The sequence below is a fragment of the Hippocampus comes genome, unplaced genomic scaffold, assembly GCF_001891065.2.
Source record: "Hippocampus comes isolate QL1 unplaced genomic scaffold, H_comes_QL1_v1.1 scaffold108, whole genome shotgun sequence".
Classification (NCBI taxonomy): domain Eukaryota; kingdom Metazoa; phylum Chordata; class Actinopteri; order Syngnathiformes; family Syngnathidae; genus Hippocampus; species Hippocampus comes.
In genome coordinates this window covers 796,297-815,845 of record NW_017805071.1, presented here as the reverse complement: position 1 = coordinate 815,845, position 19,549 = coordinate 796,297, and the positions used below count along the sequence as shown (strand labels likewise).

Sequence of the window (19,549 nt, the reverse complement as noted above, 5' to 3'; positions counted from 1 at the left end):
ACATGCTGCTGGTATTTACAGCCTTGGTAATGAGGAGAACGTCCTTCAAAGTAAAATAAATCCTCGTCTTCATCTCGTTACAAATTTTTGGTTTAGGTTATTTATCTATTCATGAAGTAGTCAAAGGTTGAGCGACTATAATACTCGAGAAACCAGATCACGTCATGGGTAAACTTGTGAATGACGTTTTCAGTTAAGGTGCAAATTGTGAAGACTTAAACAATCAATAGTGATTTTTTTTTCCTTTAAAAGAAGTTAGTTACTGCGCGAAAACTCAGACCTCAATGATGAAAGCTTTTGAGCTTTCGTGTCACAACTTGGAAAGTTATCGGGTTTTTTTTTGTTTTATTTTTATTACTCGGCCTGTTATGTTTCTCATGCAGTTTGGCGCTCGTGAGACCTGCGTGCGTGCATGACCCCAAAAGCAGCGCTGAGTGCCCGTGGAGACAGACGCTTGTCTGTGCTCCCCCGTGAATGCTCCAGTCCTCATATTTATGAGCGTGTCACTTTTTCGGCACTCAGAGAGCACAGGCTGAGCACTCGCAAGTCGATTCAAGTTCATATGTTGTGCAGGGACATAAATTTAAAAAAAAGACTCATTCATTAAACTTTCAAAGAAACGCCAATATTTCATGATACCATAGACCGTGAAATATAATTATTCTGTTTATAAAAAAAAAAAACTAAACAAACAAACGAGAAGTTTATTTATCAAGCATTAAAATTATACCCGTGGAGACAGACGCTTGTCTGTGCTCCCCCGTGAATGCTCCAGTCCTCATATTTATGAGCGTGTCACTTTTTCGGCACTCAGAGAGCACAGGCTGAGCACTCGCAAGTCGATTCAAGTTCATATGTTGTGCAGGGACATAAATTTAAAAAAAAGACTCATTCATTAAACTTTCAAAGAAACGCCAATATTTCATGATACCATAGACCGTGTATAATTATTCTGTTTATAAAAAAAAAAAAAAACTAAACAAACAAACGAGAAGTTTATTTATCAAGCATTAAAATTATATACTCATGAGTTTTTGGAATGTATTTGGGTCAAAGGCACTATACAATACATGCAACATGTAGGATATGGGCTACTTGAGTTTTGACTTGAGGTCGACCTTAGATTTAGTTTAATCATTTGAAAAAAAGAATGCGACAACTGCATTTCAATAGCTGTAACATAAGCAAGTATGTAAATATAGTGCTTTGCTGTTTTTGCAATGCTGCACGTGTGTATAATTATTCCTTGGTCAATGTATTCAATTACATCCGTAAAACACACCATGTACAATTACAATAATGATGATGAAAGTACAGTAAACAAAAGCACAAAAAAATGTAAAAAAAAATACATTAACATGTAATTTTTACAAAAAGTACAAGAAGGGTATCTTGCGCAGCCTAACCCAAAAGTGCGATAAAACTACCAAGTAGTAAATGTGAGCTTATCTATCTATCTATCTATCTATCTATCTATCTATCTATCTATCTATCTATCTATCTATCTATCCATCTATCCATCTATCCATCTATCTATCTATCTATCTATCTATATTTTAGGAGAATTTTGCCCTTTGCACAAGGAGACTGTTTATATCCACTGTAGCTTCCCTTCAATCCTTTGTAAATAGGATTATTGACCGGGTTTATTGTGTCAACAGAAATGAATACCCAATTCAAGTATTTCTGGTCTACAGTTTAAAAAAAAAAGATTGTGTGAATAATTGTATTCCCATTCCCCTATTTTGGGGGGGCTTAAGCACCCGCCCCCATCAATATCTGTGCACGTTCCTGTCTACTTTACGCCTACGTGAGTATGAATGATTCATGTTGTTTGGTAACTGTTGCTTGTTACCTTTTTCACAGTTTGTACAGATATATATATATTTTTTTTATCGAGAACAAAAGCAACTGTAAAGTTTAGGGCTCGAAGGTTTCCTCGAGCAATTTGAGTACCTCGGTTGGAAAAAAAAAATACTTTTAAGGCATTTTTCTTTTGCCTTGTGTACCCGCATATTTACGTGTACACTGTCAGGAAGAAGTCAAGCTCACCGCAGCAACAATTGTTTATGCTATACATGATAGTAACACGCCACACTGATTTGACTCCAGGGATTGCTCTACACCAGTGCCAGGGGGGACTATAGACATATCAGAAATCTGTGTTGCCCCAGTGAATTCCCCCCCCAGCATTTTATCTGATATTCTAAAAGATATTTTGACATTATTTTCTTGGCTTCCCCATTTTCGGTGTAGCTGTCTTTTATCCCCGGGACAGAAAAAAATCCTAAAGCCATCCCTGCTTGACTTGTCGTCCATACTGTGTTTAGGCTGTTACAAACTGTTTCCAATGATGATAACATTACAACTTTGTCCTGAAATAATGTCTATCACAATTTAAGGACGCAAAATAAAAATGACTTAATTACGCTGACACTGTATTGTAAGGCGCCTGTTGCCAGCGTTTAGCGCTAGCCATTGCGAGGTCTCAAGTTAATGGACCTAAATGACTCTGCACCTTTGATGCTGACAGCCTGGACAGTTGCCCTTCCGATTGATCACTTTTTCATAAACCAGCCAAGTCAGTTGTTTCAGCCGGCAAAATCTTTACTGTTGTTCACTTGTCACTTCATCTCATGGACCAAAATTTATAAAGGGAGATTTATCGAAATACTCACTCATATTTCTATAGAGGAAAAAAAGTGTCCTCCAATGCAGTTTATATTTAGGTCTAAAATGTTGATTATCAAAAATTGAAAACCACTTGTTAGGTTATTATTAAGTGGGAATCTGTTTTTTGTATTTTGTATCTTTCATCAAGCAAAAAAAGATATATTTATTTTTATCTGAATACCTGATTAGGTAGAACATTGTTTGACTGGTTAAAAAGTCCGCCTCACAGTGCAGAGGTGCAGGGTTCGATTCGGGCTCCTGTGCGGAGTTTGCATGTTCTCCCTCGTGCCTGTGTGGGTTTTCTTCGGGTACTCCGGTTTCCTCCCACATTCCAAAAAGATGTGTGGCAGGTTAATAGAACACTCGAAATTGTCCCTGGCAATGATTGTGAGCTTGAATTTTTTGTCTATGCCTGTGATTGGATGGCATTCAGTTAGGGTGGACCCCTCCTACTGCCCAAAGACAGTTGGGAAAGCCTCCACTATGCCCGCGAGCCTTGTGAGGATAAGCGGATCAGAAATTGGATGGTTGGATACCCAATTATTCGATAGACTTTTCAGTTAGATATCCGAATACCAGAAATATTCAATAGCTAAATTCTCAAGTACGAATAACTGAAAAAACTACTTATGGTGCTAATTTCCCATTACTTCCTTAATGTGGTGCACGAGGGTGGGGAGGACAGGAGGGACAGTGACCTCCTTTGCTCCTCCCCCCTCTGCAGCCTCTTACGAGTGCTGCCTTTGCGCATGTGCTTTGGTGCGCAACTCCCCAAAAACGACTCAGAGGGGCGGGAGTTGGGGGGTGTTTAGCTGGGTTGGGGTGGCGAAGTGAGACAAGCGGACAGGAAGACAGATCGTGAAGAAAAAGGTGACAAGCCTCTACTGTGATCTGCATTCACACCCCGGAAAGATTTCAAGCTTGTTCCAAGATGCAGAGAGCACATCCACGATCGTCCTGCTGGTGGCTGGCATCTTTGCTGCTGCGAGTCATCTGCACCTCATCCTCCTCCCCTTCTTCTTCTTCTTCATTCTCCTCGCCCTCCTTCCCGATGTACCAGAGACGGGGAGTCGGCGGGTCTCGGGCGGGCTCCCTGGGAACACCGCTGGTTCTGCTGGACGTCAACACACGCAGTCCCACCCGAGTGCTCAGCGAGAACTTCCTCTCGCTGCAGCTGGATCCGTCTATCATCAGTGACGGCTGGCTGGTCTTCCTCAGGTAACTTTTGTGGAATGATCGAAAAGTTAAATGATGTTGTTTTTTGTCGAAGAAAATGAAAACAATCTGTACATTGCATTTGCGCATCATGAAATGAAAATAAATAAATAAATAAACTGAGTTCGACCCTTCCTAAAATATTTTCTTCGTCATATTTGAAGAATATCGCTCAGGGTTAAACTTTGTATTTTGTGCAGAACAGTTTAATTCCCCCATTTTTGCAGTTATGTCACATTATGTAAACGAGAACCAGTTTATTTTGAAGTTGAAAAGAACCACCCCCCCTAAAAAAAATTAAAAAGTAAATCAGCACCAGACAATGACATACTTTTTCATGTTCAAATAAAGGAGTGGGAAGAAGCGTTATGAAATCCTCATCCGTTTTCGGTTAATCTATTTTACTTCCACGATAGTACTCGCTATCGTAATGATATATTGTTTAAGAGATACTTTAAATTGTCATAGAGCGTCCAAACAATAACAAAACAGATGTGCATGTACCAAATAATTATAAACATAATAAATGAATGACCAGTTACACAGTTACTTATGTTATTATGTAGCATGTGTACCTCCTCCTTATGAACAAAAACGTTTGCATAGATATGACACCTTTGCTTCGGCGAAATGTTGTCAATAAAAAGAAAATATACTACATCATAAAAATTGTAAATATTGAATACTACAGACGAAGACATGATATACATTTTATATTTAAAGTACTCTGTTTAAATTATGGTCGCACAATAACAGAATTGATGGTCATTGAAACAAATGGATTAAAAATATTGGAAAACTCATTACTAAATTAAAAAAATAATAACAAGCATAAATAAAATATATTTATCTGATTACAACTGAAAATCTAAGGATAAAAAAAATGTTTACCTTAAAAAGGGATTTACTAACAGGAAAAATTGCGAATTTGAACGACTGAATTCCATATTTAACTTTCAATAAAGTCTCTCTATTTAGAGTAGAACACGCCAAACAAACTGCCACAAATCATTGCCTTAAAAACGAAGAAACGAAAAAAATAATGGTTATTTTACGCAGTGTTTATTCGTGTATTTATTTGTTTATTTATTTTTGGACAATAACCCGGAAGAGCTAACTGAAGTGTGCCCACAGCTCCAAGCGTCTGGTGACTTTGGCGAGAGGCCTCTCTCCAGCCTTCCTCCGCTTTGGCGGTAAAAGGACCGACTTTCTGCAGTTCAACAACCAGAAGAACCTGGCTAAATACAGAGGACCCGGGCCCGACTACTACCTGAAGAACTACGACGACGGTAAAAAGAAATGAATTAAAAAAAAAAAAAACAAACCAACAACTTTTTAAGTCTACATTGTCACATTCAAAGAGCCGGGTTTTTCTCGTTTCACGTTAACTCAACCACTTTGCCCGTGTAACGGTGCTCCAAATGAATTCCTCCCGTCAAAAGTCATTTACTTTTACACAAGTCAATTTTCCGTTACATCAGGTGTTGGCCATTAGGGCCACAGTTAGTTTATGTTCGCTCATAAACTTGTCAAGGTTGGCTAATTTATTTGTTTAAAAGTGTCTTTGCCACTTAATGGTTAATATTTGTGCAGAAAATTTTATAATGCTTTTCAAACAGTTGACATGTTTACAGTACTTTGAAATTTATCTTTGACATTAGTTGATGTTTTACAACAATAATGACGCACATTTAAATTGTCATTCATTTTCAGCAGATGATTTTAATATCTGGGTATATTAAAGGCAAAAGTGGTTAATACGTCTGACTTCAAGTTCGGAGGTTGCGGCGGTTTGAATCTTCCATATATGTGTGGAGTTTTCCCCGTACTCCGGCTTGCTCCTACATTCCAAAAACATGCATGTGATTGGTTTTCAATGGCCTGTGATGGGCTGGCTTGCCAGCTGGGATAAGCAACAGCTCACCCATGACACAATGGAGCATAAATGTTATAGAAGCAGTGGTTGGGAACCATTTCAGTTCTTGTTTAAGGTTTCCCAGCGTTAATGAAAACAAATGATGCAAAAGACACAATAAGTATATAACCCCACCTCCCCACTCCAGTTGGATTATATGTGGGTTACATGCTTTTACTATTTTCTGGCAATTCTTCTGTGATTTATGTGTTTCTCGACTTGCAATATATTGTACAGTAATGTATTGTCTTTCACTTTTTTTTTTTTTTATGGGGGCAGATATAGTGCGAAGTGACATTGCGATGGACAAGCAGAACGGTTGCAAAGTGGCAAGCCACCCCGATATGATGCTGCAGCTTCAACGAGAGAAGGCGGCCAGCACACATCTCGTCCTGCTCAAGGAGCAACTGTCCAACATCTACAGCAATGTAACAATAACAGGTAGGAGATCCCACGCTCACTCGCATGTAAAGTATGACTTCCTTCAGACAAAAATGACTTCTCTTGATTTAACACATTTGGGCCTCAATGTATGCTCGCACAGAGGGTTCATAGCATGCCAATGTAAACTGTCAGCTTTCAAAATGACAAATGCAAATTGTAGAGGAGGAATGTAGGGATGGATTGAGGGGTGTGTTAGCTCTGTGTAGTTAACACTCTCTGTTTCCACCAGTTTAAGTTAACTTAAGTTGACCTCAGAACTCTGAGCCCCCATTTTTGTGGTGCTGCCTTTTTGGCTGTTTTTAATGATTGATTGCAATGGAAACTCGGAACTGCGCAAAATGAGAAATTTGTCTTCAGAAATGACTGCAGTCTATGGAAGTATTCAGGAACAGTGTGGTGTTGCATTTATAGAAGAAACGTTCCCGTGGGGTCTCTTTAGGATTTGTTCCCTGCACTGAATAGCTGTGTGTGTTCCTAAATTTATTCTGACACCCGAACATGACTGAGAGTGCGGGTGTTTCGAGAGGCAGAGTGCACTCCTTTTGATGAATTAACACATGCATACATATTTTTTTTGTTTTGATGAGCAAAACTGCTGTAAACATTAGCTCCACTGGCTCTTTCAGTAATGGTATGAGACAAAAAACAACTTCAGAAAAAGTTAATTTACCAACTTGAGTTGAATCCACGATACCCGAATGATGAATGAGGTCATTTAAATTGGATTGGATTGGATTGGCAGATGTTTTACATTTAATGCAAATTCGGGGATCGGTTGGAATATAATAATTTGCTGATTGATCCATGACGTCATTGGTTCGATTTGCAAAATAAGGCACTATGGCAAACTCAATCTTGTTCACTGCAGTGATGTTTTGTGTTACCATCGTTAATAATCCAACATTTCTCTGCATATACAGTTGGATTTTTCTTCAGAATTTTTCCAATATTTGCAAATAGTTTGATTATTATTTTTGTTTTCCAACAATCTCTTAGTTTCTAAATGGTCAGAGAGGTGCAGAGCTGGCTCGGCGTGTATGTTGAATGTATCCCTAATCTCGGTGCCCCCCCACCACCAAAAAAAAAAAAAAAAAAAAAAGTACTCCAAAATACTCCTTGCACACACTCTGACAATGAGTGCCATTGCCACCTCCTGCAGCTAGAGTTTGCACTCAGTTCAGGACAGCAAAAAAAAAAAAAAAGCATGTTCCTCAAGGTCAAAAAAGCTACCACTGGCATCGCCCCAACTTTTTGAGAACATTTTTCCAATATTTGCAAATAGTTTGATTATTATTTTTGTTTTCCAACAATCTCTTAGTTTCTAAATGGTCAGAGAGGTGCAGAGCTGGCTCGGCGTGGATGTTGAACGTATTCCTAATCTCGGTGACCCCCCCCACCCCTCCCCTCCAAAAACAAAGTAGTCCAAAATACTCCCTGCACACACTCTGACAATGAGTGCCATTGCCAGGCTCCTGCAGCGAGAGTGCAATTTCACTCAGTTCAGTATAGCAAAAAAAAGCATGTTCCTCAAGGTCAATAAAGCTACCACTGGCATCGCCCGAACTTTTTGAGAAGAACTGCTGTAAAAGTTGGCAGTTCTGCCTTCCTGTTCTGTATTCTTAGGACCAACACAGATTTGTGGTTAACAAAGTTGACCCTGCAATTTTCCGCCTGTGGAGGTAGTAGTAGATCTCTAACAACAAATGGGATGGATCTGCAAGACTATTTGTGAAATTAGGCTTAACAGCTAAAACCGTTCTCCTGCGCTTTGTATTATTCGTGGCAATTCGAACAAGCGTTTTCATGCATCTGACCAGACACTTCTGATGAACTTACCGATCATCTCATTATCCCTACGTGGAATGCTGTGTGAAATTAAACACACTTTGTTGTTCTGTGAAAAGGGCAAAGGTGGATAAATTCTGGATCTTCTGTTACCGCTCTGAGGCAACATTTTTACATCATCTCGCCATGATAGAGGCTCATGATTACTCAATGTATGTAACTGTGTGGCCAAGAAAAGAAGAGAAGGGTGCATTTAACCATGAACGTCAGTGGTGTGTGAGCAATGAAAAATGGCAGGATCTGTTGAATAATTGACCACAAGCGCTCAAAGTCAGTGTTCGGTTGCTTCCCATCATTTGAAGCATGCAAAATGTCAAGTCTGTGGAGAATGAACGTATTCCAGAGGTATTTTGCAAGCCAAACGGTGCTTGCAAAAGAAAATTGTGAACTCCTGGGTTAAAATAACAAAACAGTTAATAAATCACATGATTTATTAATTTTTTTGAAATGTAAAAATGTTTACATTCATAGCGTAAAGATGGATTGATAACAAAACACATTGTGGTTGTCTCTTTGCTAACTCTTTGATAAATTACAGTGAGAGAGGCGAAACCCAATTTTGTGTTTGAAGTCATACTTTTTTCCTCTAGCGATTTACATAGTGTCTGGTTTCAATTGTAACCCTCTGTTATGGTGAACATTTTGTTCAAATGAAACAAAAATAAAAGGCAAATATGAAATATTCTTCAAATGTGAATAGTGACAGCGTAATTCAGAAATATTGACGCAGTGTGATATGTAATCATACTAACCCGCTGCTCCATGTTGTTTTCCGCATAGCTTGAGCATTATGTTTCTGATTCATTGCATCCTGACTGAGGATTGTGTCCTTGGAGACGTGAACCTATGATCGAGTTGTAAAACAAAAGGGGAATTATTTAAATTAAATATTTAGAAAAAAAAAAGATACTCATTCATCCAGAGCTGATTTATTGTATTTTGATATACCGGAGAACAGTTCGATCAGATTGATCCTTCCCGCCCACTTTGATTTTGTTTGTCAGATTTTATTTCACTGTATAATGAATCAATTTACCCCTTAATACATTATTTCACATTTTATTTGGTTGTTAATATTTTGATCAATTATTTAATTAATATTTGCAATTGGCTGGCAACCAGTTTAGGGTGTACCCCGCCTACTGCCCCAAGAGAGCTGGGATAGGCTCTCGCACGCCTGTGACTCTCGTGAGGGTAAGCGGATTAGAAAACGGATGGATGGATTTCATTAGCATCATACATTTATTTGAATTTTTTTTACAATTTATCATAAAGCAGTTGTGACAAATTGTATACTTTTGTGTGGCTGTTAAAAAGGGAACTAAAGATCTCATGGTGGCAAAAGTAACTGGTTATTTGGACCCATCCAACGAAATGGCCGACCGATTTAACCGGCTGACTGATATCACCGCTTTTAAAATCTGCAAAATCTGTCATTGCTATTTGATTTTTTTGTTTTTTTTTGTTTTTACACAAAACACAGTTAATGACATTCAAAAATATCCCCCTGCCAAACATCCCCCCCCCAAAAAAACAGATTTTTGCACATTTTTTCTTTTCTCTTTTATAAAGAAATACTACATGACATGGTAAGGTAAAGCAGTCAAATGTTGTGGTGTAATCGATACCTTTATTGTTGTAAGTAATAAGGGACCGAAAATAAGTTTTACTCTGCCTAATATCAGAATTGGCATAGACGTCAAAAAAATCCTTTTTGTTTGGGCACTGCTGACTCTAATTTCATTACTTTCTCTAAAGGAGGTCAACCGGCATCCTGCAACATGTCGTGTTGAACTTTTCCAGTTTCCACTGTACATTCGTGAAGAATTTGGGCCAAAATACCTTGAAAGTGACATGTGAGTAATGTGATTGTTTACTCAGAGGTCAGATTATTACATGTATCTTAACTCTGTCTAAACAGGCTTTAGTGTGAAGACCACACATCTTTGTGGTGGGAAGACTAATAAGGGTTGGGGATTAAGGGAGGTGTTTTTAAAATGGTCTGGTAACAATCAGCCTAAATCCTCTGTGTGCGTGTGCGTGCGTGTTTCTATGTGCGAGCGTGAGTGAGCAAGTGTTTTTAAAGGTCCGTTTTAACAGTCTTGCTCCATCTCATTTCCACTCACCACTATTTGACCTTTGACCCAGGCTTGTTAGAGGCAGAGCTATCAATAATGGTCCACGTACAGCTCATACACAAGCACGCGCACACACACACACACACACACACACACACACACACACACACACACACATGCACACACTGGACAAATAGGCTGAGCCTAGACAAGGTCACGATAACTTTTTTTCCAGCCCCCCCATTTCAACCCTCTTCCCTAATTATCACTCATGGGTTTACTGTTATTGTTGCACTGTATATTGTAATTTTACGTGAAAGTCCCATGTTTATTTGACTCGCCAGAAAATGGCGTCATCAGTCTGCCAACCAGCCACCTCAAATAGTGCGTCCGTGTGTTTAAGGCTCAAAAGATAACCTTGAGGAATTTTCTGTTCTGTTATTCTCGTCATCCGTCAAAATTTCACCCAAAGGAAATCTCCCATGACCACAGGAACCTGTGAACCAAGAGTTCGGCTACGACCTCATTCTGTTCTGTGCCCTCCAGCTTTCGACAGGACATGTACTGTAATATGTTTTTGCAAATAATCTTATTTGAATAATTGTACTGCTGAGGCTGGAGTGATAGCAAACCACCCATCGAATTCAGTTGCATCTGAGTTTCCATTTGAAAGTACTTTCTAGTAAGTACAAACGTACATTATAGTCAATATATGGTATGAATTTCCCCAAAGGTAGAGATTTGGATCCTACCGTCCAATCGTGGTATACACGATGACGTCTTTGTCTCCCCTTCCGTGCACTGCTCAGTGCGACAAAAATGGCCAAAATTCTATGCCCCGTGTCACCTCGCTCTTTTCCGCTGAGTGCTTATTGCACACTTCTTTGGAAGCCTCTGCTACTTACGAGCCGTGGCTGGATAGCTAGCGTAGCTAAACATGACGCAATGGCAAAAGTTAACTTTGCGGCGTCTGTTTAGCATAAGTCACTCATAATCGGCTCCACGGCAGCCACAAAGCTGCACTTCTGTAAGTAACGATATGACAAAGACGAATTGAAGATGGGGAGAGTAACGGGAAGCCATGCAAATTGCTAAGCTAATGAAAAGCAGTTGCAAAACAACATAGTAAGTGGAATGCGACAATCTGAGGAACGTTTGGGAGCATTTCTCATATTGATTTGATGTTGTCCATGCAACCGGGATGGCCACATTGAGCGCTCGTAAAACTTGATCTCAAAACTTGAAGGTACGTATGACATACGTGTCCAAGCTATAATTTTCGATTGATTTTCGTTTTTGAAATATCGCGTGATGATTTGGGATTAGTCACCCCCGGATTTACATTCACTTAGTTTAGGAAAGGCAAGCCATGGGAGAGCCGTAGGACTGTAGAAACACAGTCAGGTGATAATTTGCATCATTTTAGCATGAATAATAGCCTTTAGGGATGAAAACCATCAAAACGGACTGTTGCCAGGAAGAATGCTTACCACTAATAGCACTGTTGGTTCTTTGCATTATTATTCTGAGGTCTGCAGCTGCTTTTGTCGCTAATAAAATCAGAGGAATGCGTAAAACAAGCAAACATCGATGTGCATCTGGGAACATTTTCTGGTAAATTACTGTCTGCAGCAGACAAGAGTCAGTATTAGAATATTCATCGAAAAATGTGCCCATTGTGGCCTCCTGTCTGATTGGCATGAATACATTTTGGCGAGCGGTGTCATGAAATAGTCCACCAGGAATGACTTCACAAGACTACATGAGCCTGATCGGAGACATTAAAGCGCCCCCAAGCAAAGAGACTGCATCCTCGCTCCTCGACAGACAAAATGAGAAAAACAGAGCCATAAGGAGCCCCTTGGTATGTTGCCATTCCATCTTAATATTAAAAAAAAACCTCCTCTTTGCAGCATTAATAAAAGTAAAATTTCTGAATATTCTTCATGATTTGGGTTACATTCTACAGGGTTCGTACCCTCATGAAAAATTTGAAAAATTATGGAAATTGAAAAAATTAAAATAGCATTTTCGAGGTCCTTAATAAAAGTAACCGTTTTGGCCAAGTTTTGGAAACATCACTGAAATATTGTGTATTATAATACCATATTCGTATTTCATTAGTTCACATTAGCGCAAAGCAAACAAGCGGAGCGTTCGCCGGCGCTCTCATCTGCTCGCGGTTCAACATGGATTTTGAAATGATTTATGTGGTTTGATTCAGAGTCTATGTTGTTTCAGATAACCATGTGTTTTTACTCCCCCCCCCCCCTTTTGCTTAGTGTACATGAGTAATTTTCGAAATGGGCTGACTGATGTGGGGGTTTTTCAGTCTTGGACATTAAGTCAAAAATTAAACTATTGCTAAAAAAAAAAAAAAAAAGTAAAAGCTTTGATTCTCAAATGGACATTCTCGAAGTAATTGGTGTGTACGTTTTGCGTGCTGCAGACCAAAGACAGGAGAATCGTAGGCAAAGACAACCTCTCAGATCGGGATAACCGTTAAAAACTTTTATGCACCAAATATATGGCAGGTCCAGCGAGTACATTGGGTACCCAGGTTATCGGCTTTAAATAAAAAAAGGATGTATTTGTTGGTTGAGTCATGAGTTGGCTTTATACTCTGGCAGATGTTAGTGAGCATCAAGCTCCTTTCTTTTTTTCTCTCATTCTCAGTCTGATCTCACATCCAAGGTATCATGTGACCGAAATGTTTACAGCCTTTAATCAGTCGTTAGGTTTAACCAAACAACATACAGAGGACATCAGACACCAATACACCGCGTCTTGCTTTTTGAACTGACACAGAAGTGCAGCCATCCAACGCTGTGGAAGCCAGATTGCTCAGAACGATTGGACTCAAGTGAGGAGGAACATGACAAGAATGACAATTAAGCTTTACGGACCGCGGGGGGACTGAGCATCTGTAAGAGTTTTGGAAGTGAAGCTGCCTTGACACCAGTTTGTGATTCACTCACTTTGTGCAATGTGTGGTATGTAAAAAATCTAATGGCACACAAAACTGTTGACCTTTTCGATTTCATATGTCGACTAAACGCGACACGCTGATAAATAGCTTTGACACTTGCTGCTTTACGTGCCCTTTCTATGACAACAACAACAAAAAAAGTGTCATATTTTACATACTCTGCCAAATGCTTGCCCGCCTTTTCTGATCAGATGGGTCCCCATGTCCACCACATGTCAGAAACCACCCAGAATGTTCTCATTTTCTGGCAAGTTTAGGATGGTGGTTTTTAGGTGGGGTTTTTTTTTTTTAAATTTTTTATTTATTTATTTATTTATTTATTTTTATGTAGTCTGAACAAATTGGAAATAACGTTCTGGGGATTGTGTTCGTTCTTTACGGTTCCTGTATATTGGATATGAGTTTAGCATGTCGAGATGGTGATTACTTCATGTTTTGTTTACGCTGTCCACATGGCCTGTACAGGTCCAGATGTTTGAAAGAATACCTACAGTGTGTGAAATCACAGAAGGGAACAAGATCTAATTCCATGTGTTTGCAATATGCTCTAAGACAAGTGCCCAGCCACCTGCAAACAAATGCCATTTTAATGGCGTGATGCATGGGATGTTTGAAACCATTGTTTGTCCTGACACTCGAACTGCACATTTGTCATCCGAGAACATATTTTATGTCAGATTGCTTGCTGCTCGAATGGATCGAGACCGTTTTCAATGAAGGATTTAGACATTTCCCCCACCCCCACAAGAATTTTGGCACTTCATGTTTGATGCGTCCAGATGTATTATGACAGTAAACTCTTTCGTTAGCAGAGATACACGCATGTCTAACGAAAGAAATGTCCGAATGAGATGTGAGTGCATGTGTGGATTTTGGTCTGACTTTAAGGTCTTTATAGGGTTGTTCACATGGCAACTTTTACTCCGATGTAGCACCGGGGCTGCCCCCTGCAGAGCGTTCACACGTACAAAGTTATACCGGTGTAGTCCCTGAAAACAGCTTAAACCAGAGCCCTGCTCAGGAGGTGGTTTAAAAATTTACTCCGGAGTAAATGCTAGTTTGCGGGGCAGCACTGATATAAAATGGGACGTGGGAACGCTACAGGGTTAGCCTCGCTACGCGTGAGAAGAATTGATTACATACGGGTATTGCATAACTTGCATCCTGGTTATTTTGCACTTCTTTCCTTTGTCTCTCTCATCCTTTTATGTGGTGTCTGATCGACCACAGCGTTGATTTGTCTGGAGAAGTTTAAACCATGGTTTTTCGATATGTCACAAACAAGGCGGGGAAAAGGAAGTACACTTTACGCATGCGCATGTTTTATTTCCGTATTATTACTATCCTATTGCACGGCCGCAGAAACTGCCGTGTGAACGCAAGTGTGGCTGCACCGGAGTTAACACGCCTCTCTTTAGTAAGCAGCTTTATACGTGTGAACGCTCCACAAAATTTACACCGGTGTAAGATATATCGCAACAAAATACACCGGTGCAGCACCGATGCAAATGTATGCCGTGTGAACACCTCATATGTTAAAGTCTTTAGGTGAGAGATTGAATGTCCCTGTCTTTGAACCTACAGTGTATCAATTTTATTGATGTCGTTTTTTTTTTTTAACCCACCAATAACACTTTTCTCGAGTTAAGCAACGTGTTTACAAAGCACTGACTCATAATCGTGATGATTGGTGCGTTTTTGTAATACATGATACGATCTAAATTGAATCATTTTGTTTCACTAACATGATTTTAGTCTTCCTGCCAAAAATCCAAACCTACCTGTCCGTTTAATTCCTGGTTAATCAATTGCTGAATTTATTCGGGAGGCTTCAATTTCTTGTTGTTGTTGTTGTTTTTTTTTTTTTTAATCACATTTGGAATTAGGAATTTTGGTCCTGCCAAAACAAAGTCCATATATTTCAGTAAACTCCAAAAATGTTGCTTGCACAAGAGTTTGGATTGTTTCTTGTCAGGCCATTAGTGTATTTTCCTCTTTAATCGTCTTGTCTTCACTCGGAACATATGGCTGGTTGGATTGTTAGACCTTCTCAGAGGCCATCTATCACTCTGTGGTGTCCTGCTGGGTAGGAGATTCACAGCCAGCTTTCCATGAGCTAAACAAGGGAGGGAAAAAAAAATAGAAGGGGAAGAAATTAAAATGGAGCAATGGCAAGGGAGTTGAGAAAAGAGGCGTTCTGAAAAGAACATTGAAATATTAAGACAAATTGCACTGTACTTTGTGAGGGAGATAGAGAATGTCAAATTTGTAAATTGCAATTTGCTACCCTCACGATCAAAAGCACATCCAAACTTGGGCCCAACCAATCTGTATTTTTTTTTGAAGGGATGGCTACTCTGATACTTGGTCCAAAAAAAAAAAAAAAAAAAATCAAAAACGTGTGTTTATAGCCTATGTTGTAACTGTATCAAAAATGTAAACCATATGAAAATCGGTTGAGAAACGAGCAATTTGTGACTTATTTTCAAAGTCCATACGGTACCGTTAATGAGAATAATGCCCTGACCAACAATGGCCACTGAATCTTGGTCTCATATTCAGATCTTTGGCGGGTACCATATAAAATTTAGATGGGGTGCCAAACTCGTTTTTTTGTCGTGGGCCACTTCGGAGTTATGGCTTCCCTCGGAGGGCCGATGCAAAATCTCAACGTTATTTATTACCCATGACAATCTAACACTTCGGTACAGATTTCAGCAAAGATCATGAAAGTTGACCCACATGATTTGCTCTCGCGGGCCACATAAAATGACTTGACAGGCCGGATCTGGCCCCCGGGCCTTGACTTTGACACCAGTGATCTAAATGCATAGCATGTCACAGCGAGCACAGAAGCCAAACAAGCTGTTAGCACGCACAATCCTAGCACGGGTTTGAAGCAAACCAAACTTGATGTCATGACTGGCTTCAGGAGCAAAACTCGCATATCAACATTACTCAGAAAGTATATAACTCTGGCCCGTAGACCACTCTTGGTGGTAGAAGATGAAGGCGAATCAACTTTTCAATTGCCCTGGATGCTGCAACGCGATGACGATCGAGCTTTACCTTTTTTAACTCTACTTTTACCTTCATTGCTGCATACTACAATCGTGTTGACTTAATATTGGATTACAGTACAAATTGAGGTGAGCGTCACATTCTATCGCCATCCTTGTTTCTCGCCGCTGATATGAACCTAGTAGCTATCAGTTAGCTTTTGGCTAATAGAAGGCTCATCTTCTAACTTCCACCGGGAATGCGTGAGCATTGGAGCCTGCCGGCGGAACGATGCTGCATCTGCACTTGGCGTATTGTTGTCAAACATACATTGCAATTATCTAGAAACTGTTTTTGCTCATTTTCAACTTTTGTTTCTGTTATTATGTCATGCAGGATTTTTGAAAATATCCGTAACAATCAGTATTACGGCCGTAATTAGACTCAGCCTTCAGTGATTTCCCTCACAAAATGCAGACAGTCCGTAACAGTTGGCAGCTCTGGTGGTGGATCAGCTGTGGTCCCGCCTCGTGCTGGCCCACTGAGTTTGATGGGACAGAATGAGAGATGCAATTATTTCATAATGCACGGGTAATGAGAGTGCCAAAATGTAATAAATAATGACTTAACATGGAAATAATTAAATATGTTCTCTCTTGGTCTTCCATTGTATGCATTTATTTGTTTTAAAGTCGATCTCATAACATATTTCCAGTTGAGATGTTTGAAAAGCTTACTCGTGAATGAGAACAGTCAGAATATGTTTCTGTCCCTGAGTAGTTTTTTTTAAATGTCAAAAGCTTAATGTTCATACCTGCAAAGAGATGAATTTAATCTTGGGTTTTTGGGTTATTAAAAACAAACAGCACATCATGCTTTCGTATGAATCACCAGTGAAGTTGTTCGTTAGAAGAGTTATGAACGTTTACCGTCAGATGTGTTCCCAAATTGTTTTCTGTGACCTTTGCCAACGATTCTTTGTTGTCTTGCGCGTCTTTGGTCTTCAAGATGTCGAAGATATTTTTTTCATTTTAGGAAAGGGTCATGGTGAGAAATAATCATGTAACTATTGAGTGACGACATCCTCATATGTTGAAAGGGCTCTGAAGGAACATGATCTGACAGTCTGTGAGATGAAACACCTTGAAATTTTATAACTCCATGAAAGTGTAATATAATTCGCCTCAGTCAGAGGAGTGAAGAACAAAATGGAAAAGGAGGGTGGGGGAAGATTTTTCATTTTCAGTGTTGCATTCTAACGACACGCCTTCCCGAAGGAAAGCTCCAAGACTGCTTGCAGTGGCCAAAGAAAGTGAAAGATGCAAGCGAAACCTTTCACTGTGAGTGGCTCAGGCTGACACCTCTAAGCAAGAGCAGATGTTTGACGAACTTCACTTGGCTTTGTCCGCTCCCCTGGCAAAGCAGACAAATACTCAATCTGGTGCAGCCAGAAATGCCCGGCCTGCAGCATAACCCATCTGGATCTACATCGATAGGCGTTGTTGTAAGTTCAAATACAACGATGTACCAAAAGGAGAACACATCACCTCAGCCAACTCAACTCGTACCTGATGCTGCAGATGATTATATTGTCGTGCGAACGTCTAACCCTTGTCTTCTTACTGATGGATATATCTCCGGTAGTTATTGCACAGTTTGTGATGGTGCCCTTTTATTCAAGCATTGCGCAGTACTGTATGTGTGAGGTTGTGTGTCCAGAGGGATGTTGTCGAACAATAAATGCTTAGATTTAAAAAAAAAAAAAAAAAAAAAAAATGTACCTTAAATAAAACGGACCCGGGCTCTGTTCACAAAAATTGCAAACAACCTCACATTTGTACTCTGAGTAAAATGAGACGTCCTGTATCTCCCTTAGAATATCCTCTTTCATCAGTGTACAAGTCTGGAATGGCTGTTTGGCAAATAGCTTTTTTTTTTTTCTTTAAGACACTTTATACCGCCTATAAAAAGCAGCATTTCTTCTGGTCTCTCGCTGGTGTTAATTGGCTACATATCTTATGCTATCTGTGAGGCAAGCTGTCGGGAAATGGATCCATGTTCCGACGTGTTTTTTGTTACCAGCTGAATGAAAATGGGTCAGATGGTTGTGGTTTAAATGGACTTTGAGGTTTGCTGAGTTGGGACCATCTTCGTACAAAATGTGACAAATGCGCAGATGTTGGCGCTCAGCAGGTCCTCCGTATTCATCTGGCTTGAATCCAAAATGTTCTCACCCGCATGGTGGCTCATCAGGATTTGGAACTAATTCTTTTCATGCCACTCAACTTTCTGTAATTGTACAACTACGGCTGTAGGGGAAACACGTTGAACTGGTTGCCAAGACCCAATGCTTATTTCCATAGCACAGTGGATATGCCCGGTAAATTTAACTGTAAGACTGCAATAAATCAAGTATACTGTATGACAGACTTAAGTTGCTGGCAGTATTTTCCCAAAACAAAAATAACATCACACCATCACACTATTGTTCTTTCGTCACATCACTATTTATCCAGCGCTATGTTTGGTACATTTTTTTCAGGAAATGTGTTGAAAAGGAGTCACGAGTGCATGGAGGGATGTAAAACACATTCATTGCTCATGTTCAATCCATCTTTATTTCCATATGTGTCAAAATACAAAACACGTTTCAGAATCTGAAATCCGTTGAAGCAGAAGACAGTTGTGGGTCTTGTGATGCAGCATAAATTCCGAATTATAAGGTGCTACTTTTTTCACACGATTTGAACCCTGTGGCTGAAGCAATGATGTGGCTAATTTATGAAATTTTGTGGGCTAACTAGCTTCACGTTGTCAATAAATTTAAGGCCAACGCCGAATTGAACCCATTTGCTCTTTGTTTATTCCTAGGTTGTGTACGTTTACGAGAATGAAAGGTTGTCCCAATTCTCAGAGGGCTCACCTGTGTTGTGAAATCAGGAAGCTGTGACAGCTCAGAGATGTAGCCGATAAGCAGGTGAAAGCTGACATGATGTTAGACCAAGCCCTGGCAAGTGACGTCACAACAACGAAGAAGAAAAAAAAGTCCTGGATATGTGGCAGTAATCTCCGATGTTTACCAAGTGTGTCTGAGGCGAGATCATTGTGAAATGGTGATGTGGTGAAAACGACTTGCTTTGGAAACTATTTCTTGCTCTCTGAGAAAGCCACTATCATATAAAACACTAACATAGGATATGACGTTTGTTTTGATTTACGGTTGGTTCCTTGTTCCTTACTTTTGAGCCATTTTTGGACAAATCCACTCGCAGGCCATCAAAATTCTAGGTGAGCAGTGAAAATTATTATTTTCACGCGGGTCGCGGTCGTGCTGGATCATTTTTCAAGCTGTCTTCAGGCAGTCGGCAGGCACACAAAGATGAATGACAA

General features: G+C 39.8%; 1 protein-coding gene across 1 annotated transcript in view; it reads left to right on the top strand.

Moving 5' to 3' along the window:
* Nucleotides 1-3,313: 3,313 nt before the first annotated feature.
* Nucleotides 3,314-19,549, top strand: part of hpse2 (heparanase 2) — a 47,129-nt gene continuing 30,893 nt past the window's right edge. Inside the window, exons 1-3 of the mRNA XM_019864669.1 lie at nucleotides 3,314-3,891; nucleotides 5,023-5,177; nucleotides 6,083-6,244. Of these exons, the coding sequence (XP_019720228.1) occupies nucleotides 3,605-3,891; nucleotides 5,023-5,177; nucleotides 6,083-6,244 (604 nt within the window). The 5' untranslated portion in view covers nucleotides 3,314-3,604. The remainder of the gene's footprint in view (nucleotides 3,892-5,022; nucleotides 5,178-6,082; nucleotides 6,245-19,549) is intronic.